This window comes from Pelobates fuscus, chromosome 3 (assembly GCF_036172605.1).
Source record: "Pelobates fuscus isolate aPelFus1 chromosome 3, aPelFus1.pri, whole genome shotgun sequence".
NCBI classification, from domain to species: domain Eukaryota; kingdom Metazoa; phylum Chordata; class Amphibia; order Anura; family Pelobatidae; genus Pelobates; species Pelobates fuscus.
Window position 1 is genome coordinate 172,641,782 of NC_086319.1, and position 23,941 is coordinate 172,665,722.

Below are 23,941 nucleotides of genomic sequence, written 5' to 3' on the forward strand. Positions count from 1 at the left end.
TGCATGAATATATAGTCTATTCTCGAGTAGCGTTTGTGGATCGTAGAATAGTGTGTGTATTCCCTGTCATCGGGATGCAGTGCACGCCAGCAATCCACAAGCCGAAGGTTCCGTAAGGATTTCAGTATGTTGCGGAGGGCACCTTGGGTGATGCAGCTGTGTCCTGTAGACGAGTCAGCAAGGGGGTATAGCGGTACGTTGAAGTCGCCGCCTAGAATCAGGGTTCCTTCCATGAAGGAAGAGAGCTTAAGGAGGGTTTTGCGTATGTATTGAGCTTGATTGTTGTTCGGGACGTAGATTGTAGCGAAAGTGTATCGTCTATCGTGAATATCTCCCTTAAGGAAGAGGTATCTGCCATTTGCATCCGATAGACGGTCCGCTTCGCGGAATTGAAGCTTCGCCTCCAGGAGGACAGCCACCCCAGCCCTGCGGGCCGTGGGGTGGTTACTACAGGCGGCGTTGGGGTAGTGCTTGCTTTTTAGCATTGGGGCTGCACCCTCCTTGAAGTGCGTCTCCTGTAAGAAGGCTACAGATATACGCCTAGCGTAGAGGTCCCGTAGGAGCTGCGTCCGACGTTCCGGGATGTTGAGACCGTGGCAGTTCAAAGATAAAACTCGGTATGGGTCGGGCTCGTAGGTCGCAAGGGGGCGAGCGGCCGCGGCCGTTCCCCGCGGCATCGTGGTCCGCACGGGCAGGGGGGGGGAGCGGGGAGAGGGTAAGGGGCGGGGAGAAGAGAAAAATAAATGAATAAACTTATGGGGGGGGAATGAGAAGAAGGAGTTAGGGAAGAGCGTGAGAGAATGGAGGGGGCGTCAGTCACACCTTAGCTCCCTTTCCCCTCCCAGGTGACGTTACCTCAGTTAGAGTTGAGAGTAGTAAACGGGGGTTAGAGTGTACGCCTCAGATGAGAGACGGCAACTACACCTAGATGTAGGTGCAGAGGAACCCTCTTAGGAGGGTGTTTTCGTGTGACCACGGCGGCAAGCGACAGTCGGGTCTGCCAGAGCAAGTCCAGCAGCGTCCAACTACCGATTCCCCGCGGGAAGGGTTTGTTCACACGAATATGTTCGGGGTTAGTGGGTGTGTGTCCGGCAAGCATCACCACCTGGGGTGATACCTCTCTCGTATGAAGAGGTAGATTAGGGTCGTGGGCAGCCTACGGGCGCTCCGCCACCTCGTCAGTAGTCATATGTCACTTATATGGAATAGTGCAGTTAGCAAGTTGTGTCAGCGGTCCCAGGGGGCCTGGGTGAAGGGGGTCTTACGTTGTTTTTTGTTTGGGGTGGGGGAGTAAAGTGGGGACCAGGCAGGGGGCGAGCCTCACCTATATCACGGTCTTCTGTGAGGGCGGTAGGAGTCAGAGTAGATCGTCGGGTATCGCTGGGGTGTGGGATGGGGTGGGAGTACAGCATGTTTGCGGGCTGGGGGGCTAATGTCCAGGAACAGGGGTATCGGCCGGTCTAGTTGAGCTTGCTCAACGTCCATCAGTAGGTCCAGCATAGCCTGGGGGGTGTCGGGAAGGGGCCAGGCCACCACTACCAGCAGTAGCTCGTGCAGCGTCACCTGTGTGACAGGGGGTGTTAGTGGACTAGAAGACTGGCTGAACTAACATCAGATGCGCACCCGGGATGGGGAAGGTGCAAGTGTATCACGTGGGAAAAAGGCATAGCAGATAAGACATGTCATTTTTCACATTGATGCCTAAACATGGGACGTCCGGGTATTGAAATGCAGATATACATGTACATGGTTAAATGCAGAAAACACAATACATTCCCCCCCTCCCCCCCCCCCCCCCCCCCCCGCAGCACGCAGGCCGAGAGTTGAGACAATAGGTTAAATAATAGCCTCCAGGTATTGCATAGTTACCAGGGTTGTCCCTCCACTCCCGCCAACCCCCCTCCCCCACACCCCTGTTATCTGTTAATTGTTCCCCTTTTTGCCTTTCCCCATGGCAGTCAAGATTCCTCCTCGTCATTAGTCATATGTCAGTCACTTACATGGGATAGTTTAGTTAGCAAGTTGTGTCAGTGGCACAAGGGAACCTGGGTGAAGAGGGTCTTAAATCGCCTTCTTGGGAAGTACAGCGGGGTCCTGGCGGGGGCAAGTCAGAGTAGGTCGTCGGGTATCTCTGGGGCGTGGGATGGGGTGAAAGTACAGCATAATTGCGGGCTGGGGGACTAATGTCCAGGAACAGGGGTGTCGGCCGGTCAAGTTGAGCACGCCCAACATAAGGTCCAGTGTAGCTTGGGGGGCGCCGGGAGGAGGCTAAGTCACCACCAACAGCTGTGGCTCGTGTAGCGTCACCTGTGTGACAAGGGGTGTTAGTGGTCTGGGGAGCTGGCTGGACTAACATCAGCTGCGTACTCGGGATGGGGGAGGCCCAGGTGTATCACATGGGAAAAAGGTATAACAGATAAGACATATCATTTATCACATTGATGCCTAAACATGAGACAGCCGGGTATAGAAATGCCGGTATACATGAACATGGTTAAATGCATAAAACACAATAAATCCCCCCGTAGCATGTAATCCTAGAATTGAGACATTTCCCTTGTTCCCCCCTCCCCCCTTTCGTTTCTTTTTTTTTTTTTTTTTTTTTGCTTTTTCTCTTTTCTCCCCCCCTTCCCCCCCTCTTTTTATCATTCCTTTCCTTCCCCCCTTCCTTCCCCTCTCACCCCCTCCCCTCCCCTGCAAAACTATATTAGAGCATAGTGATTCCTGTATGTCTTCCCCCTCCCCCACTCCCTTGCATGTCAAGTCTCACAATGCCCCCCCCCCCCCACTCCCCCCCACACCCACAGAGACCTGTAGCGGAGCGTCCTGCATTCCAGCTTTCAACCAGATGCGAGCAGGCCAGGTGTATCCGATAGCTTGGGGGGCTCGGGTGTAGCGCTAAAGGTAGACGTCCCAGGTCTTGTGTCGGATTCAGCCAACCACTGTGGATGGCAGGACCCCTCCAAGTCAGTGATGCCCGACCCAGTTTCCCCTCCCAAAACAGCCCGGCCAGTTCCAGGAGGGAGAAGAAAAGGAACAAAAAAAACAACATGGGGGCAATTGAAGGCTAAGTTGCATTAGGGGAGGCATATGGCGGTGTTAGGCTCGTAACCCGGCCTCCGCAGTGGGATGAGGGGACCTTCCGTCCGGTCCATGGCGGCAATAGCTGGAGACCTATTCCCATCCCCCACCCAAAGAGACAAAAGAGAATAAACAATAAAAGAAGGAGAAAACCATTTTCAGGTGGCGGGCCAGGTGCCCACCCGCGCCGGTCGGCCAGCCAGCCACGGCTAAGGCGAAGCTTATGGGCAACCTTTCACTGGAATTCCATGTTGTGTAGGCCTACTGAGCCAGCAGGTCACAGGTGGGCTTCTGCCCGGTCGCAGATATTTATTCTTCTGGATTAGTCGGGTGGGCGGGCAGACCGCCTGGGCGGTTCTCCCTGGAATCCCTCCGCGGTTGCCGGGGTGGCCTCTGGGGTCTGGGTTCCCTATCCAGCGGTTCCAGGATCCAGTCCGGCACAGCTATAGGCGGTAGATCCAGACGTTGCAGAAAGTGTGGGACTTCATCTGGCCAGCGTGCAGATACCCACTCGTTGCGGTGGCGCACCTGTATGCTGAAGGGGAAGCCCCATTTGTACGGTATATTGCGTTCCCTGAGGGCAGCTGTTATGGGTCTGAGGGCACGTCGCGCTTCCAACGTGGCTGGGGAGAGGTCTTGGTATAGAGAGACATCAGCACCCTGGTACTGCCATGAAGGTCGCGTTCTGGCGGTGCGCATTATACGTTCCTTTAGTGGGAAGGAGTGAAGGCAGCAAATGAGATCTCGGGGGTCCCCCTCACGGATTCGGGGTCTCAGGGCCCTGTGCGCTCTTTCAAAGCGTATATCCGCTGGAGCTTCGCCCCCTAATATGTGCCGGAATAGCCCGGTCAGTAGGACCTCCGCATTTTCTGCGCCATCCCGCTCAGGTACCCCTCTTACCCGGATATTGGAGCGGCGGCTCCTGTTGTCCAGATCCTCCATCTGGCGGCGCAGGGTCAGTAGCATGTTGCCCTGTCTTGCGAGTGCTGTATCAGCTGCTGATGTTTGGCGTCGCGTGGTCTGGGCCTGCGCCTCCAGGGCCTGTATCCGGCCGTCCTGTGCTTCCATGTCAGCCTTCAGTACAGTCACTGCTGAGGTAAGGGAGGCTTGAAGGGTGGAGGTGAGGGATTGCAGGTCAGCCTTTGTGACCATATTACTGGCCAGGCGCCTGATCTCAGCATTTATATCAGCCAGCGTGGGCTGCTCCTGATCGGAGTTTGAAGAGGCAGGGGAGACCGGCGCCATTTTGGAGCCGTGCGCGGCCCGGCTAGATCCCAGCGGGGTTTGAAGGAACCCGTCCATCGGGCCCGCGGAAGGTGCCTGGGGTGCAGTCCTGGGGGTCTGCGGGTGTTCCGCTCTTTTTGTGCGCCCCATCAGAGTCGGCTGACGTGCGGTAAGTGGCTTTTAGGAGCGCGGTGGCGAGGAGCTCAGGGATTAGGCGGCCATGCTGCTCGGACCTCAGGCCACGCCCCCTGTTTTAACACTGTTCATTGCACAATTCGATGTTATGTTAAACAATACAGAGACATGTCATTGCTGTGCACTTATATCAATGTGAAGAGAAATTGTGTTAATAGTACGGAATGTGGGTAAGAACTTAAGGTAGTTTAGGTAAATATAATTAAAGGGAACATAAGTGGAGTTTTTTTTCTTTTTTATATCTCCACTTAAGAGGAGAAGATACATGAAGAAGGAAGGTATATAAGTAGAAAGTGTTAAAGAGTTGGTAGTAAGAGAGTTTATGAAAAGGCACTATGATGAAAGGCTCTCTCTCTTCCCCCCCTTACCTGTGTTGGATTACTCTGTCAGCAACAGGTTCCTAAATTCTATTCGGTTCAGACACCCCCTCTAGCTTTTTAGGGGAAATAGTCTGATAGTATGAAAGGACATGTTAGAAAGACTGACCAAAAGGAGTTGATAGATGGGAAAAGGAAGCTGAGATGTTACTACTTTTGTATAGATTTATTTTGTTTTTTTTCTGGTGGAATAAGTCCATCTTTTTCTTATTTTTTCTGTGTTTTAACTTTTTTTATTTTTTTTTTATTGGGTTGTTGGTGTACACTGTAAAAGGTCCAAAATTGAAGTAAAAATAGATATACTGTCTTTTAAAATAGGTTCAATTAATGCGCAGGAATTAAATACTCCACGAAAAAAGTTTTCTGTATAAAAAAGATTTCTGTATAAAGCATTACAAAGGAATAAGCTCGATATATGTTTCCTTCAAGAAACTCATTGGAAAGACGACTCAGAGATTAAATGGAAATATTCTAACTGAAGTTAAAGGATATTCTTCTTTGTTAAACCATAAAAAGAGAGGTGTGGCAATCCTTATGTCATCTAAGATCAAATATTAATTGATCCTTGAACAAAAAGATCAGTCTGGAAGGTACTTAATTCTGATCTGTAAAATTGAAGATAAAATATATACTCCCCTAACGTTTTTTCTAAAATATTTTTTTTCAAAGATTTTTGATAGATTGAAAAAAAAAAAAAAAAAAAAGGAGTGCTACTTATAGATGGCGATATGAATATACTTCCTGATGCTTCAAAAGACAGAAGTAACAGTAAGATTAAAAATAAATCATTGAGAGTGGTTAAGAAAAAATTTAAGGTTTTTCTTAATTTATTGGGGCAATATTATTTATTTAATATCTGGAGGGTTCATAATCCAAGAGAGAGAGACTTTCCCTATTTTTCAAAGGTACATGGGTCATATTCTAGAATTGATCTATTTCTGACAAATACTCAAAGTTTAAAGAATTATTCTAAGTCAAAAATAGACGTAATATCATGGTCAGACCACCACGAATCCTCCTCATGGAGACTCAACAAGAGTATATTATAACAGAAGAGAATATAAAATATTTAACCAACATCGCCAAAGATTTTTCTACTATAAATAATAACAAAGAAGTGTCAGAATCAACACTATGGTGTACTTTCAAATCATATATGTGTGGCTTTTTTTTATGAAACTAGGAGCGGAAAGGAAAAAAAAAAACCAAGGAAAACAATAAAATGATCTGTATCTTTTATTGGCACAAAAAGAAAGCGTAAATCAAAAAATGTAAAAATTCACATAACCTTAGTGAAGATATTAAAAAAAATCAGATCGAAATCAAGGGAAAAAAATCAAGATTAAATCCCAGAATGCATTAAGTAATTAAAAGCAATATTGGTGTCATCAAGATAACAAAACAGGGAAACTACTATCAAGTCAGTTGAAAACCATTAAAAAAAAATAAAAGAATAAATAAAATAATAGAAGGCAATAACATTCACCTTTCCCCTAAAGAAATAAGTCAGGCGTTTGTTAACTATTACAAATCTTTATATAATCTTCCTGTCATCAAGTTAACAAGCGAGCAGATTAACTGTTTACTTAATAAAATATCACTACCACGATTATCACAGGATAAGAGACGTTTTCATCTGCTTTTATTACTTTAGATGCTGAAAGAGCATTTGATTGAGTAAAATAGAACTTTTTATCACAGGTTTGGACATATTTGGGATGATTGGTTCATTCAAAGACCTGGTTATGAGTCTATATACCTGTTCATCGGCTAAGATAGCAGGAAATGGGGCAATATCAGATTGGTTTAAAATAAATAACGGGACCTGTCAAGGCTGTCCACTTTCTCCTTTATTATATATTTATTATATACCCTGTCTTTTGAACTGCTAGCGGCACTTAGAGAGTCAAATAAAGTCTCTGGAATCCCCATGATAGTAAGGGAGGGTAAACTTCTTTTATACGCTGATGATATCATACTTACTCTTAGCGATTTAAGAAGTTCAATTCCAGCTACTTTAGATATCATTAGAGAATTTGTTTTTGTTTTTCAAATTATCAATTCAATTTGAATGCAGGTTATTTCTATCAATATTACAGATGAAATTAAGGAGTTCCTCCAGACAACATATAATTTTTCCTGGAACAAGGAAACAATTGATCATTTGGGCATTGAGCTATGTTTTGATGTGGATAACATAGTGCCCTTAAATTACAGTAATCTCCTAAAAGAAATGTAAACTATTTTGGACTCATGGAGTAAAGCTTGGGCTTCATGGTTAGGGAAAAAATAATGTTGTGAAAGCCTACATATTGGCTAAAATAGAATATGTGATGAGAAATATCCCTATAATAATTCCAGTTAAAATATTAGAACATTTTCATATCTTGATGTGGAATTATGTATGGGACAAAAAGAAGGCAAGGATCTCTAAGACAAATATGATGAGAAAATAAAATCTAGGTGGAATGTCTTTCCCTGATATCTTATTTTTTATTCTATAATGTTTTCCCTTTATCGAGCATGGCATACAGTTGCTAAAAACCTACCATTATGGTATCTATATGAGAAATCATGTTGTAAAAATTTCAACTTAATGTGGATATACTGGCTGGAACCAAGTTTCTTCAAAATCTTAAACGTAGATAATAGAATTATCCACGAGTTATACTCCTTAGTCAGAAGTATAAAAAATAAGTACGTAAGACAGCTAGAATACTTTACTTTTTTTAACACCAATTAAAATCTTAGAAATATATATATATTTAAGATTTCAATTTAAAAGAATGGAAAGAACAAGGAATAAAAAGCAGTTTGGAGATCTCATGGACAAAGGAAAGATAATGTGATTCTCCCAAATCCAGATAAAATATCTTTCAAAGAACATTTTTCATATCTAAGAGTGACATCCTTTTTTAAAAAAAAACAAGCTAATTATTGAAGACTCGAACATAGATAAGCCACTGATATCTGTGGATAAAAAAAATCATTTACAAAATGAATAAAATATTTTACTTTAGTAAAGATAAAGGGAAGGTATTGGGAATGATAAATTGGGAGAGAGATCTCAAAAAGACATACTCTCTAGAGAACTGGTTTAGCTCTTTTAGATGGTTTAAAAAGACTATATATTGTATTAATATCTGGGAAACCCAGCTTAAAATTATTCATAGATGGTATCGAACTCCATATTTACTACATAAGTTTAATATAGATAACTCGGAAATCTGTTGGAGATGTGAAATGGAAATAGGAACTCACGTGCATATTTGGTGGTCTTGCAAAAAAACTTGACTTAATTAAAAGTTGGATGAAGGAGTTAATAAAAGAAGTTCTAAATATAAAACCAAATATTGAGATAGATATGTTTTTATTTCATCTGGCTTTACCCAAGATTCCCAAATATGCAAAATTTATAGTGATCCATATCTTTATGGCGATTAAACTCTGTATGGTGCGCTATTGGAAGTTGAAGGGTATTCCAGGAAATAAGTCAGATCAAATTCCAAAGTTATATGGAAAAAGGTACATATAAAGCCCTAAATAATTTAACAATCTATAATGAGACTTGGAATACCTGGTCATCATACTGCAAAAAACATAATGTTTAAAAAGAATCTTTATTCAACTTCGGACCACAATATAACTAGATAATATCTAACAACCCTCTTTGGTAAATTTTTCTTCTTTTTTTTTTTTCCTCTGTGGGATGTTTTTATGTTGTATAGGATGAGTGTAGCTTACGGTTAAATTATCTTAACTCAAATAAAGTAGTCTTTTAATCAATAGAAATTAGCAAAATCTAAAAGTTTACTAGATAGACTCTTCTTAGAATTGGAAAGCTGCTTGTTAATTTTTATATATGTGTGGTTTGTATAAATGTCTATTTGTTACCAAAAACAATAAAACTTATATTATATTACTGATAAATCAGTATGGAAAAAGAGTATTTCTAAAGATGAAGTTAATTCTTCATGATGCTGGTCTTTTTTTTTCCACTCAAACCTTCCTTCAAAAATAATCTTTTGCAAATTAATTGAAATTACTTAATCTACTTCATTCAAAAGTCAATGTTTAGTTCTTCATACTATGGAGGTTAACTTTTTTTTTGTCAAGTTTTTCTTCCATTGGACTTCTTCCTATAACTCTTTTAAAGACAAAAACTGCTGGAGAGCCAAGGCTGGATACCTCTTACCTAGAATTCCAGGATTTTACTAAGTCATGATAGAAAGTTGTGATTTTATTAAAGGCATTTTACAAATTATCTTTTATTTATTTTAAAAAAATGGGTGTTTTTTTGTTTTGTTTTTTACACACAACAGCAGAAAAGAAAAAAATTTTAATGTTAACAGAAAATTAACATGGTCTAGGTATTCCGGTACACACATGTTAGGTACAAGTGACAACATGTCCATCCCACCATCATCAGCCAAACCAACATTTTAATGAATTATATGATTTTCCAAAGTCATCTTTCTTTGGTGTGATGGCTATCAATAAACATAAGATAGGAGTTCAAGAACACTGTTAAACAGGAACTGTAATAAAATAAAATAAAGATATAGTAATATTAAGTAGTATTAAAGGAATAATAAAGTCACCCAGACCACTTCATTTCAATGAAGTGCTCTGGATGCCAAGTTCACCATATTTATCCCTGAAACTGAAAACATAGAATAGCGGCAGTACATTTGGGATATTCTTCATTCCATGGGACAAGTAGCCTGTACCTAAAAATTAAAACAATTTAGTAATCTTGCCCCTGTTTTCTTAAATGGGTCCCCCACGTGTCCCTGCAGGTCACTTCTTTCTTGTCCTGTGGTCAGGACAGATGGTAGCTTCAAGATATCACAGAAATGGTGGGATAGGCACTGGTTGCAATCCGCGGAGTTCCTGGCCAAATAGCTCCCCTAGTGGTAATCTGAGAGCCACCAGTCATTCTCTGGCAGTGTTACAGGACGCTTGCAGTGTATCCTAATATAATATGCACTCTTTAGGTGCATCTGGTCTCGGAGGTGGTCCTGGTGTCACTGCTATCTTTGGCACGCACAAGAGCCTGTGCACAGCCGTGGAATGCACTCCCGGGTGGTGTTTGCAGTCCAAACGCACTACTGCTCATGTGCGTTAGGCTCTGATAGCTTTCCTGACAGCAAGGGAGCTTGTCAGATTTCTTTTTTTTTTTCTGTTACCAGCCTGCCTCCGCTTCCATGGTTTGAAGTTATTCTGAGGTCTGAGAAACTTTCTTTAGCTTTAGAAGATTTTAGAAGATTCTATTTTTCATCATAATATTTCAGTGCTCCCTAGGAAGAACTTATCAAACAAATGTCAGAAGCAAACATTGCTATTCCACAAAAGAAGACAGAAGAAACAAATGGAACAAAATATATTTTCACAGAAATCAAAGATCTTGTCAATATAACTGTGACAAACTCCCCTTTCCACGTGAGTTTGCCACGAGCTCCTGGAGGAGCCTGCTTGCCAGCCTCCTGCCCACAGACTATGGGCCCTGCAGGGAAACCCGTAAAAGATTACCGAACTTGACCGACCGTTAGCACATGACTTCCATGAAAATTCTGAACCTCTGAACCAATCTGGGTGATTTTTGGATATGTTGGCTTTCAGGTGATGTAACTTTTAGGGTTTTCTAAAATGTATTTTAAAGGTATTTTTGGGATGTCTGTGAATTGTGCTTTTTGTGTGTCTGGAGATAATTGTTCCTTGAGTTCCTGACTCAATTAACTCTCCGGCACAGGGGAGGGGTTTGGGACTGGTAACTAGTCCCCTCTCAGGTCCAAAAGAGGGATTATCGTGTTTGTGTGGGAGTGTCTGGGGCTTGCTTAACTGTGTTCAGAATTGTATAAAAGCAGGCTTAAAGCATTCCAGCTTGTACTCCCAGAAATATGTTGTCTGGTTATTGGGAGGGGAAAGGGATAATCACTGTTCCAGTGTGGAGGATTCAACAGGGAAAGTCCTTGTAAGGACTGGAGCTCCCAGGACTGAGTGTGGTCCCGTGCCTGGGGGTGGATAGAGCGAGTTCCCCATTTGGCTCCAGGCGGGAGCGGTTCCAGGGCCTCAGTCAAGCCACGGCGACTGTGGGCAGAGGTGCTGCGGTTTGCCTCCTGTTCCAGCTTGGAAGCGGTCCTTAGCGGAGATACCCAGCCAGGGGTAAAGGGAGATCTGTTACAATAACTCTGATTCTGTTCCTTTTGGAAACCACAACCAGACTACAATCCAAGGCATAAGAACGTCAGACAAAGCATGTTTCGTAAATTATGATGCCAGGATACAGGTTGGAGAAGGACTGAAAGCATTCAGCCACCAAGGGGAATTTACATCAAAAAAAGTTGGATACTAAATCTCATAAAGCATTGTTGCAAAATAAAGTTAATAAGCAAACCATTGAATAATCAGGCTGTCCGAACAACATATCTAGGATAACTAAAATAAAAAAGGAGTAATAGAACAAATTCACAAACTGTTTTTGGGCATTTACTCCAGACTCTTCCTGGAACAGAAACCAGGCAAAACCTTTCAACTCGTCCTAGACTTAGAAAAGATGAGCAAATGCAACTTATACCAAAGCTTTAGGATGGAGACCATCTTATCAGTGACACACACCCATGAAGAAGGAATATTTCATAGCCACGCTAGATCTTTAAGACGCCTGCCTATATGTTCCCATGACAAGAGAATCAAGAACATTCTACAGTTTACTATCCAACCATGAAGACGGCTTATCCACTATCAAGTCAAGGCACTTCCATTTGCTCTTTCCACCGCTCCAAGGATTTTCACAATAATTCTTATTCCGATAGCAGCATCTCTCAGAGAAAGACCTAGAGCTATTGTGCTTTAACTATTCAATTGGCGTCTAAAAGCAGAGTCAAGAGCGCGTCCTTAGAAAAACATTTCTATTACACTTAAGACTCTTCAAGAACATTGTTGAATGATAAACTAGGAAAAAACAAATACAATTTCATCTACAAGGATCATCTTTCTGGGGCTAGAATTATGGAAAATAATATATATCGAAAGGCAATAAGTATTCTGGGAAAGCTGCTGGCTTCAATTCCAGCAGTAAAATGGGACATATCACAGATTCAGTTACAGTGAAGAATTTCTACAGAGTTGGAACAAAGAACAGGAAGACTTAGAGACAATAATCAAGATTCCAGAATATGTCTCAAAGTAACTGGACTGCTGTACCCACTCAAAGTTTAGATCTCAAGACCTATCAATTAGACAGAAAAACTGTCTGAAGATTACTACAGATGCATCTGCAATAGGTTGTTTCTCCCAGTGGGCCTAGTTTCCAAGAAACTTACAAAAGATCAGGAAGGCTAAAGCGTCCATCATTCTAAATTTCCAATTTCTACTCAAATACTGGAGAACAAAGGGATATCAGAAGAAGCCTTTTTAACATTCAGATTAAGGGCATGTATGCTGCAAGGATAATTCTGATAAATAGAGGCATTAAAGAGAGTTTACTAGAAAATTTAGATTATGGAAAGCTCTTTTTCTGGTGTCAAAACAAAAGTTTTCTCAACATTAATCCTCCTGTGCAAGTTATTTTCAAATTCCTACAAGATGAGTTAACTTCTGATTTATCCAGGGGACGGAGCCTAGCAGGGAGACGGACCAGATGCCATTTCTGGCTAATCCCGTCTTTCCCGACACAATCTACCTAAAATCTCGACTTGCCAAAGCCATCGAGGGACAAAAATGCCAGACCTGAACGGGAAAACCACTGCTGCACCACCCAATGCTCTTCTGGTACACCCTAAAACAGGCTAAGCCGAAGCGCCGAGCTGGAACCTACCTCACACCGGCATTCTACGGACTGGAACAACTGCTTGGCTGTAACTGCTCAGAAGTCACCGGAGGCCAGATACAGCGCAGCACCAACCACACAGCCACAGAGATGGGGCGTAGATCACAGAAGCCCCAACCAGGTACGGCAGCTGTACAGCCTGATATAAGCACAATGCTCCAGCGGCAAACACCCGCCAAGATGGCGTCCGCGGAGGGCGCAACATGCCCCTGGGTTAATCCTCAGGAGCAAACACCACAAGTTGTTTTGCACAGCCACAGACCACAACACTGCAGGGAAGCCCAGACACTGCAACCAAACAGGACCTGAAGCACCTACAAAATATGGTGCAGGAAATACAAAGTCTCCTGGCTGCAGACTTACCTGCCCTTAAAACGAGCATGCAAAAAATCACTGAGAAAGTGGTGAATACAGAGGGGGATGTAAAGGTGATGCAAGGTGAAATTTCCACACTAAAAGAGTCTATCCTCCAACTACAGCATATCCAACAAGTCCTCTCAACACAACTGTCAGCACAAGAAAACAAGAATCGACGTAACCACATCATATTACGAGGCATACCAACCTCTGTTGCCAAAGAGGAACTACCTGACTACTGTGAGACGGCTCATGCAATCTATACTACCCCCAACAGTGACGAGGAAACTTACCTTTGCGGGGATATACTGCCTACCCATGCTGACCAAACCTCCTGCTGGAGATATCATCCGATGCACCCTACCCCAAAACAAGGGTCACATTATGGCTTCGATAAAGGGCAAGACCCCTCTCAATTTTGAGGTGTTCTAACTGACTTTTTACCAAAACGTAATTAAAGCTACGCTACAGTGGAGGAAGACACTCAGCCACCTCACCGACCGCCTATGTACAGCAGGGTTGACATACCGATGGAGTACCCCACAATCCCTCATAGTCACTTATAAAGGTGCCACAGACAAAATCACCTTAGGAACTGAAGCCCCTGTGCTACTATCAACTCTTGGCGCATGGCACATTGAAGACCTCTACAAAGGAGAAAAGGTAAGTAAAATCACCTTAACCCGGGGGGGGGGAGAAAAATAGGTCCCCCCTTATTGTTATTTAGGGCCCCCACCCACCACTCAGAGGTGGAGGCCAGGGGGAGCACAGTAAGTTTCCCCCCCATTATCCTTTAGGGCCCCCAGCCACTGCGCGGGGGGGAGGGGGAGGACAATAGGTTCCCTCCCCCACATTCTCATTTAGGGCCCCCACCCGCCGCTCAGGGGTTGGGGGGGGGGGGGAGGACAGTAGGTCCCATCCCCTCTTATTCTAATTTAGGGCTCCCACCCGCCACTCAGGGGTGGGAGCTGGAGGGGGGGTACTAAGGTTTTTTTTTTTTTTTTTAACAGTCATGAGCCACGGGCTGCTCACTGTTTAGTAGACATGACCCTACTCGCAGTATAGCGAGTAGGGGCATTCAGGAGATTTTAATCTCTCTTATGCTATTATATGGGGGTCATATTGACCCCCATAGACTGAGGGAGGACATGGGGGGCTTAGGAAGTGGCAGGGAGCACAGCTCCTTGCCGCTTCTATATTTACATTTTACAAGGAGGGAGCTGCGAGCCATGAGATCTTTGTCAATCTGGCTTTAGATTCACAGATGAACATATGGCCTCTAACAAGAATATCATTAATTTGGTGGTTAACAACATATTTCCTAAGTTTTATATTCAGCAGACTTCTGTTGGGGCACTCACAATATGCCCACCGTTGCAAAGTAATCATGGATAGGGCAGAAAAACATTTTGTCAGTTCACATATAGGGCTCCACAAATATCCTAGCAGACGTCCTAAACAGAAACCATTTGAAACAAGCAGATTGGTCCCTGTCTCCTACATAATGAGGCAAATAACAAGGAGATTTAGGACTCTTTCTGTTTATTGGAAACAGAAAAGTTTTTTTTTTTTTGCTTAATTCAACCAAGCAAACAACCCAAACTTTCTAGATGCTCTCTCAAACCAGTGGAATTTACGGTTAGCTTATATTCATCATCCTCTGTATCGGATACCAAGTATCTTACGAAAAATAAAACAAAAGAATGTATCAGTAATTAATGCACCCTCATCTAGACATACTTGCCTCAGACGACTGAAGTTTTGGGTGCAAGGGGTTGCAAGACATAAGCCACCCTTTGAATATGTAGCTTGTTAAATCACCATATGTGAGCACTACCGTTATCTGTAGGGAAAAACATAAATTTATATTTTCCTCAGATTAAAGACCGTATTTGTTTCCACACCTTAAATCCATTTTTGATACTTTTGCATTAAATTGGTTTTCTTTTATTTTACGTGGGCCTAAGTGGGAATTGAATGAGGTACTTAATTTTTAATAACTTTAGTTTTCAGTACTCTGCCTGCCCTGTGAAGAGATGGCTGGAACCCCCCAAATTTGAGTATTGTCTCTAATGCTAGGGAAAATTAAATTTGTGGTAAATTTGTTTTTGAGGAATCTTTACAATGAATGCCACTGCCCGATGGTGTTAATAAATCTTTAAAATGTTGCATAATAAATAATGGAATCCAAGTAAACTATAAAGTCAAATATATATTCTTTATATGAATGTAAATAATAGAAATTAGATCAAATATATTTGATTAATTTGGGCAATAATAGTTCTACATAAAGAAGACAATCTTAGTCTCATTAATTGGAAGTATAGGATATAATAAAATACATATCAAGTGTTATGGCTTCAAGAATATGTCCTCCAGAAAATGATGTGAGTAGTAGAGCAGGCAAGATACACCTCTGCAATATCCTAGCACCTGCAAAATGGCTGCTGGAACAAAAGAACTGCAAGAAACTCTGGTATGAAACTATGTGCAGCAAGACAAGCCCTTAATATGGACAATGGTCATTTTTTATTTATTGCTATCCCTAACTCACCACATTTTAATGCTCGTGGGTTCCTTATCACAAATTTATTGAATTTGCATTTATCTGTATTGAACACAACCAATTGCGTGGAAACCTAGTCACAAACAGGACTATACATAGGACAAGAGGTCCTGCATTTAAAGTGGAAGAAATAAGCTTTAGTCTAAGACAAGGGAAAGGTTGTTTTTTTTTTTTTTTACCATAAGAACAATAAGGATGTGGAATTCTCCGCTTATCAGAGTCTGTACAGATGTTTAAACTGCAACTAGATGCATACTTGCAAAAACACAATATTCAATGATATAATTTTTCAACTGTAGGGTAATATCTTCTTGATCCAAGGATAAATCTGACTGTCATTCTGTGGTCAAGAAGGATTTTTTCCCCCTAGTTTGTTGCAAACTTGTAAGTGCTTCAAACTGTTGGGTTTTTTTTTGCCTTCTTTTGGATCAACAGCAAAAAACAAATGTGAGGAAGGCTGAACTTGATGGACACATATTTTCAGCTATGTAACTATGTAATTTTGTTTTTCACTTGCCTGCCCAGTTCCCCAAATAAGAACATCTGAGCTGTAAGATCGGTTTGAAAATAAAACTTTTTTTTTTTCTCATGGAGTCTTTGTGAGTTACAGCCGTGAGAGGTGTGGCTACGGCTGCTTAAATAGAAACAAAAGTTATTTAACTCCTAAATTGCTGAAAATTGAGCAGTTTGACTGCAGGGGCATAATATATACACTAAACCTGCTTCATTAAACTAAAATTGTTTTAGTTCTTTGAGTGTCCCTTTAAATGTTAGATTCTTTTTGAATTCTCCCTTTAGTAAATATCCCTGTGACAGTTACTGCGTGAACTTAACAATGCTCTCTCTCACTTAGATGGAGATGGACGCTGTGAGTTAGTTTTGGGATACACAGACAGAGTGGTGCGTGCATTCCGCTGGGAGAGTCCACCAGATGCCGATCTGGCATGTGGACAGTTAGTTCCTCTCAAAAAATGGCTGCTGGAAGGACAGGTAAAATCCGTAGAGACTGTGGATTAACTATCAACCGTGAATTAATTACAACCAATGGCATGTTTCTGGTGACTGCTCATTTTTTTTATTACTTTGATATAGAATCCCACAATATTTGAACTGATAAATCTAAAGTTTTGTCACACCAAATGCTGTCTGTGCTTCTAGCAGATTCATGTGTTATCTATTTTTTTTTTTTTTTAATTCTTTATATAAAAGAAGAGGAAGACGAGCAATAAACATCACATACAATGACCATTGACATATGACAACAAAGTAGGCGTGTGCATGGGGAAAATATTCGGCTCGGATCGGCATTCCGAAATTCGGGACTTCGGAACTTAGGCAACTTCGGAACTTCGCCAACTTCGGAACTTCGCCACTTTGGAACTTCGCCACTTTGGAACTTCGCCACTTTGGAACTTCGCCACTTTGGAACTTCGCCACTTTGGAACTTCGCCACTTTGGAACTATGCCACTTCGGAACTTCGCCAACTTCGGAACTTCGCCAACTTCGGAACTTCGCCAACTTCGGAACTTCGCCAACTTCGGAACTTCGCCAACTTCGGAACTTCGCCAACTTCGGAACTTCGCCAACTTCGGAACTTCGCCAACTTCGGAACTTAGCCAACTTCGGAACTTAGCCAACTTCGGAACTTAGCCAACTTCGGAACTTAGCCAACTTCGGAACTTAGCCAACTTCGGAACTTAGCCAACTTCGGAACTTAGCCAACTTCGGAACTTAGCCAACTTCGGAACTTAGCCAACTTCGGAACTTAGCCAACTTCGGAACTTAGCCAACTTCGGAACTTAGCCAACTTCGGAACTTAGCCAACTTCGGGACTTAGCCAACTTCGGGACTTAGCCAACTTCGGGACTTAGCCAACTTCGGGACTTAGCCAACTTCGGGACTTAGCCAACTTCGGGACTTAGCCAACTTCGGGACTTAGCCAACTTCGGGACTTAGCCAACTTCGGGACTTAGCCAACTTCGGGACTTAGCCAACTTCGGGACTTAGCCAACTTCGGGACTTAGCCAACTTCGGGACTTAGCCAACTTCGGGACTTAGCCAACTTCGGAACTTTGCCAACTTCGGAACTTTGCCAACTTCGGAACTTTGCCAACTTCGGAACTTTGCCAACTTCGGAACTTTGCCAACTTCGGAACTTTGCCAACTTCGGAACTTTGCCAACTTCGGAACTTTGCCAACTTCGGAACTTTGCCAACTTCGGAACTTTGCCAACTTCGGAACTTTGCCAACTTCGGAACTTTGCCAACTTCGGAACTTTGCCAACTTCGGAACTTTGCCAACTTCGGAACTTTGCCAACTTCGGAACTTTGCCAACTTCGGAACTTTGCCAACTTCGGAACTTTGCCAACTTCGGAACTTTGCCAACTTCGGAACTTTGCCAACTTCGGAACTTTGCCAACTTCGGAACTTTGCCAACTTCGGAACTTTGCCAACTTCGGAACTTCGCCAACTTCGGAACTTCGCCAACTTCGGAACTTTGCCAACTTCGGAACTTCGCCAACTTCGGAACTCCGGCATTTCGGGACTTTTGTTGCAGCCGCTTGGTAGATAGCTCTTATCTACCAAAAGGCTGAAAGACCTAAATTGGTCTTCAGCCAAATTTACTAATACTAAGTAAAAATTACTTGGTATTAGTAAATTGTACCCATACTCGCAATACCGCGAGTAGGGGCATGTATATTAAACAGTGAGCAGCCTGTGGGGGGGGGGAGGGACCTAATGTCCTCCCCCCTGGCCCCCACCCCTGAGCGGTGGGTGGGGGCCCTTAACAAGAATAAGGGGGGGACACCTAATGTCTTCCCCCCCCTGTCCCCCACCCCTGATCGACGGGTGGGGGCCCTAAATACAAATGGGGGGGAACCTGTTGTCCTCCCCCCTGGCCCCCACCCCTGGGCGGTGGGTGGGGGCCCTAAATACAAATTGGGGGGGACCTATTGTCCTCCCCCCTGGCCCCCACCCCTGAGCGGTGGGTGGGGGCCCTAAATACAAATGGGGGGACCTAATGTCCCCTCCCCTGGCCCCCACCCCTGAGCGGCGGGTGGGGGCCCTAAATACAAATGGGGGGACCTATTGTCCTCCCCCCTGGCCCCCCACCCCTGAGCGGTGGGTGGGCGTCCTAAATGAAAATTTAACCCCCCTCCCCCCAGGTGACTAGGGGTCCCCAAACCCCTAGTCACCCCCTCCCCCCCAAAAATAAACTCCTACCTACCCCCCTCACCCTAAAAATAATGAGGGGGGACCATTTAACTAAGTACCTTTAAAAATAAAAATAGGGCGGGGCCTGGCCGCCGGCCGGATCAGACACGCTTTGTCTGAGCTCCTGCCTCGGAGCTGGAAAATCGGAGCAAACCGCGGGCCATGGGCACACACCAGCCTGAAATTGCGAGCACATCATCACCCAGGCGATGGCGATTCAAGGGGTACCCGATAGGACCCCCAAAGGCACCAAAGTCACCCGATCGAGGCCTGAGGCCTACGGGCTTGAGCTCGGGTGGGACGGCCGTCCCCACGGGCGACCACCACCGCACACAGCTACATCTCCACTCTGGCCGAGCACTGTGGACGGCGGCGCGCATCAAGATGGCCGACCACCAGCTCTACGGCATAACCACGAGCAGCGCACAAACGAGTCGGGCTGTTACCTCGTGGCCGAGAACTGCTGCGGCTTCCTCACCAAGCCCACCTGGTGACATCCGTGCTAACGACCTCCCTGGGCATTCCCCATCAGGCAACGATGCTGGCACACATGAGACTAAACATCCATCCACACAATCGGAAGCTACAACCCCAAGCACCGCCAGCGGCCCTAAGGGGACTCTAGCTGGACTCTCACTCTGCCCACACAAAGCAGCGGACACAGCACGCAGGCAGTATTTTGCACCCAAGGCTGATGCTGGAAGAAGCACAAAAACAAACACACCCCTGGCTAGCAAGTCCCGAAGCAATCAAGCAACCAGCGGGAAATATAAGGGAATTGATGGTGGCCAGGATGCCAGCCGAACCAGCGCCAGCGGCAGGAGTAGCTAAGCGGCTGTATATATATATATCACTATGTATGTAACTAAAATTCTAGCAGAGCACTGTATATTATTTAGTCTAGCATACCCCTCTTATTATTATCCTTGATTTTAATACAATAGATAGTATTACTGCTAACCTGCATAGATATCATCTAAAATTGCCTAAACCTGCATGAAAGCTAAATCTGGCTAGCTCAGTGACTCGCTGCCCCCTGGTGGTCAATCTTAAGCAGTGTGAAGAAATTTACACCTGACATAAATTTACATAAGCCTGTAACTTACTAATCATATCATACCTACTCAAATAAGCATGTATAGCTCAGCTATAAAGTTTTATCAACGTGTACCAAACCTGTTATATCTAAAATTTAAATGAGCTGTTTACTCTGCCATAACTTTGTATGACGCTATTGTTTAACCTCTTTCACCTAAAAAAATGTATGCATACCCAACTTGCCACAATAATGCTATCATATGTCTTCGAAAATCGAGCCTGTCAATGCTGTTGTGGCGACACAGGCACTGTTGTAACTACCTGCATACCAAAAATAAAGAATTTTAAAAATAAATAAATAAACTTACCATTCGATGTTTTCTTTCTTCTAAAATCTTCTTTTTTCAGCCCCAAAAAAGGGCAGATAAATATCCATAATAACTGACGCAATTAAAAAAAAAAAAACAAGCGCAAAAAATAATAATCCATCTTCACCCTGCGAGGGCTCCGCGCAGACTGAGCTCTGCAGGACCGGGGAAGGCTTATAAAGCCTTGCCCCTCCCTGCAATTAGGCTCAGGGCACTCTGATTGGTGGGTTTAAGCCATCCAATCAGAGTGCTCTGACAGGTAAATGAAGAGACTGACAGGTAAGTCTCTACATTTACCTGTCACAGCACTCTGATTGGTTGGTTTGAGTGCTCTGTGTCATTTTACACAACGTGGGAAAGTTCTTTGGAATTTTCCCACGCTGTGTAATTTGACTCATAACTCTCTGATTGGTTACATAATCCACCAATCAGAGTGTTTTGAGCCAAATAACACAGCGTGGTAAAATGCTTACAGCTGAATCCTGTCTATGTTTGTATACTTTTTATTTGAAATTGTATACAGTTTAACATTCTTTTTCTTTCACTGGGTAAGTATATTTGTACTTAGGCAATACTGTGCTTCGGCACTTCGGCACTACTACACTTCGGAAATTCGGTAATTCAACTATTCGGACATTCGGAAGCACCCGAATGTCCGAATTACCTGAAATTCAGCCGAATTTTAATTCAGACCGAAACAAATTGCACATGTCTACAACAAAGTCTGTTTTGACAATAATGATACTTTACATAACAATAAGTAGTTATTTTGGGTTCTCCCGAATGCCGTCTTCTTCTATCCTCTAAGAGTTAGATTATATAATATTCTACTTAAAAAAAGGGATCATGTGTTTTTTCCAACTGTGTAATACACTTCTGGGTCTTTCAGTTCTTCAAAAGGGATTCTAAAAAGGTATTGTGTTTTTTTTTTTTTTTTCCAACTGTGTAATGAGCTTCTGGGTCTTTCAGTTTTTGAATATCTCATCAGATGAAGCACTCTAGATCAGTGTAATAGCCAGAATGTGTTCTATGCCGAGATATGCATTGTCAGTTTATGGTATAGAACTCCATATATTGTACTCGGGCATGATTCTGCCTTAAAGCAAACATAGCAAGGATTGATTATTCATTTCAGGAGTAAATAGGTTATTATCTCAGTAGAGTTTAGACTAGGTATTGGACCTCCTAGGTGTTGATGGCGTACAACTCCAAGAGTTCCTTGAATTCAATAGGTAGCCATCGAATCATGAATGTTTAAAAACTTTAGGGGACTGGAATACAGTTTGAAAGACTGGTTTTGACAAGAGGTTACCTCAATATACAGCTGTTTTATCAGATGCTTGCAAAATCCCATGAATCTTGTTTTCACCAGATTCTATTGTTCAGTGTGCTCTCTGATAGCTGCATAATCATTTGCCTATTTAAAACACCAAGATAAAGATGCTTTTAAAGAATTGTTTAGTAATTAATATGTTACATGCTATTCGTTATGGTATTGTTCCGCTCTGTAAAATATACTGTGGTTTTCTTTGCAGGTGGATAGTCTCTCTGTAAATCCTGGGCCAGACGGTACACCTGAGCTAATGGTGTCTCAGCCAGGTTGTGGATATGCAGTCCTGTGCTGCACTTGGTGTGATGATCCTTTCCTGGGTTCCGAAGGATATGCAACAGCTGAAAATAGGTGGGAAGCAAAGCACTTGCAAAGTCAACAGAGCTGCAAGGTTCATGCCAACATAAATTGAGCACAGGGATTTTAGAGCACTGAATGGAGATTTAAACAAACATAAAAATACTTGCAAATAGGATTTGAATGACTCAACGTTATGTTGCAGTTCATCTTATAGACACTAGGTGGTAGTGTAATATTTAGGTTTTGCCTTTGAGGGTGCACTGTTATAGTATTGTATTTTGTAACAAGGCTTTTGCGGTTTTTAATTTCAGGTACTGCAGTCAGTAAGCCCAGAGTTTTCTCACTTTAATCAGATAAGCATCAGGCTACTTGGGCAGAAAATTGCAGATCTATTCTTTATAGACTTGGTTTGGTCTTGGTTTACCAGCTTGGATTTTTCATTTATCTAATGCAGCCTGTCTAAATTGGACCTGATTGCCATTTAACTTCTTAAGCTGGTGATTGCTCTATGTATATATTCATTTTTGCAGGAGTAAGCGTGGTTCCAGAAAAAAGGGTTTCCAACCTTGTAATTAGCGAATATTGTTTTCGTGGTGGCCCTAATCCATCTCAACCATTAGTTAAAGTACACTCCAAACACCATGATTATGATGACCAGTTAACATCGATCATACAATCAGGAGCGGATACTTAGAAGGAACTGTAGAAAATCAATATAGAAAAAATACAATATAACAAGAAATGCAAACTGTCTAAATTGGACCTTAACGTTTATTGGACTCCAAACATTATAACCACTGCTATGTGCTGTAGTGTTTTTTTGTACCAGGATTGCCCTGGCACCCCCAATTATAAGTAGTCAAGCCTTTTTAGAACTGTTCTTTGGAAAGTTCGGAGGAACCAGAAGATCTTGATTCTGAGCTTCCGTTAGCTATACTGAGCTAAGCCGTGCACCGCCAGTTTGCGGTGGAGGCATAGAGTGGTGCCGGGTTGACCCAGGTAAGAACTATGGAGGATCATGGACATTGTACTGGTTATGATGCTTGGATTGTTCTGTTAATATTAATAGCTTAAAATTAAATCCAGCATTATGATTCTAAAGAGAGTAACACTTGATTGGCAGGGTTTGTATTTTATTGCAATATTCATCAGTATTGATGGCTGCACCAAAGATACTAACATGGTGCTTATAGCAATTGTCTTAAGTTGTTTTTTTTTCTTCTTCTTCTTCTTTTATATGGGGACCTGTCCAGAATTTACACAATTGAAATTCCTTTATAACTTGTGTTAACCAATTTTTCCTGAGATGCTCCACTTACTTAAATAAATATTAAATATTTAGCATATCACATAATAATTAATTTCAAATAAGGCAAAGCAGGGCAAACATTGCAAATGAAGAGAAGAAATAGTAATATCGTTTCACTTCTCCACTTACATCTATTCTTTCTATATGCTGAATACCAGTTGCAGAAGTCTGTTTGACATTTATTGACAGGGAGCTACGATGGAGGCACCTATTTGAAGGATAAAGTAGTGTGGATTGATTGTTTTTTTTTTTCTCGCACATCTTAAATACATATTTGTTAAAGGGACACTATAGGCACCCAGACCACTTCAGCTCATTGAAGTGGTCTGGGTGCAATGTCCCTATTGCACTTAGTGTTACAATGTAAAACATTGCAGCACTAAGTCTGCCTCTGGTGGCTGTCTCCCAGAGACACAGGAGGCACTTCCTGGATCCAAACAGACCTTTAGTCCAGTAACTGAAGCTGCATGAGGACATCCAGCGTCAGACTTTTTCCCCGTCAGAATGCATCGATTCAATGCTTTCCTATGGGGAGGTCTAATTCGTGCACAACATTCGCCCCGCATTTGCATTAGCACCCGCACGTTGTGGGATGTCGACTCTGTGGTAAGGTAAGTAAATAAAGGGTTGTTAACGTCGGTGGGGGTGGGGGTGGGACAAGGTCTTTGTCTTCCTGACATTATAGTACCCCTTTAATCTTGTTTGTTTGCATGCCACACACAAGAGAGCCCTTTAAAAGTATTTATTT

General features: G+C 42.9%; 1 protein-coding gene across 1 annotated transcript in view; it reads left to right on the forward strand.

The window, feature by feature from the left end:
- Positions 1-23,941, forward strand: part of ITFG2 (integrin alpha FG-GAP repeat containing 2) — a 72,216-nt gene that overhangs the window by 11,563 nt on the left and 36,712 nt on the right. The window contains exons 5-6 of the mRNA XM_063447747.1: positions 16,485-16,621; positions 21,790-21,935. Coding sequence (XP_063303817.1) covers positions 16,485-16,621; positions 21,790-21,935 — 283 coding nt within the window. The remainder of the gene's footprint in view (positions 1-16,484; positions 16,622-21,789; positions 21,936-23,941) is intronic.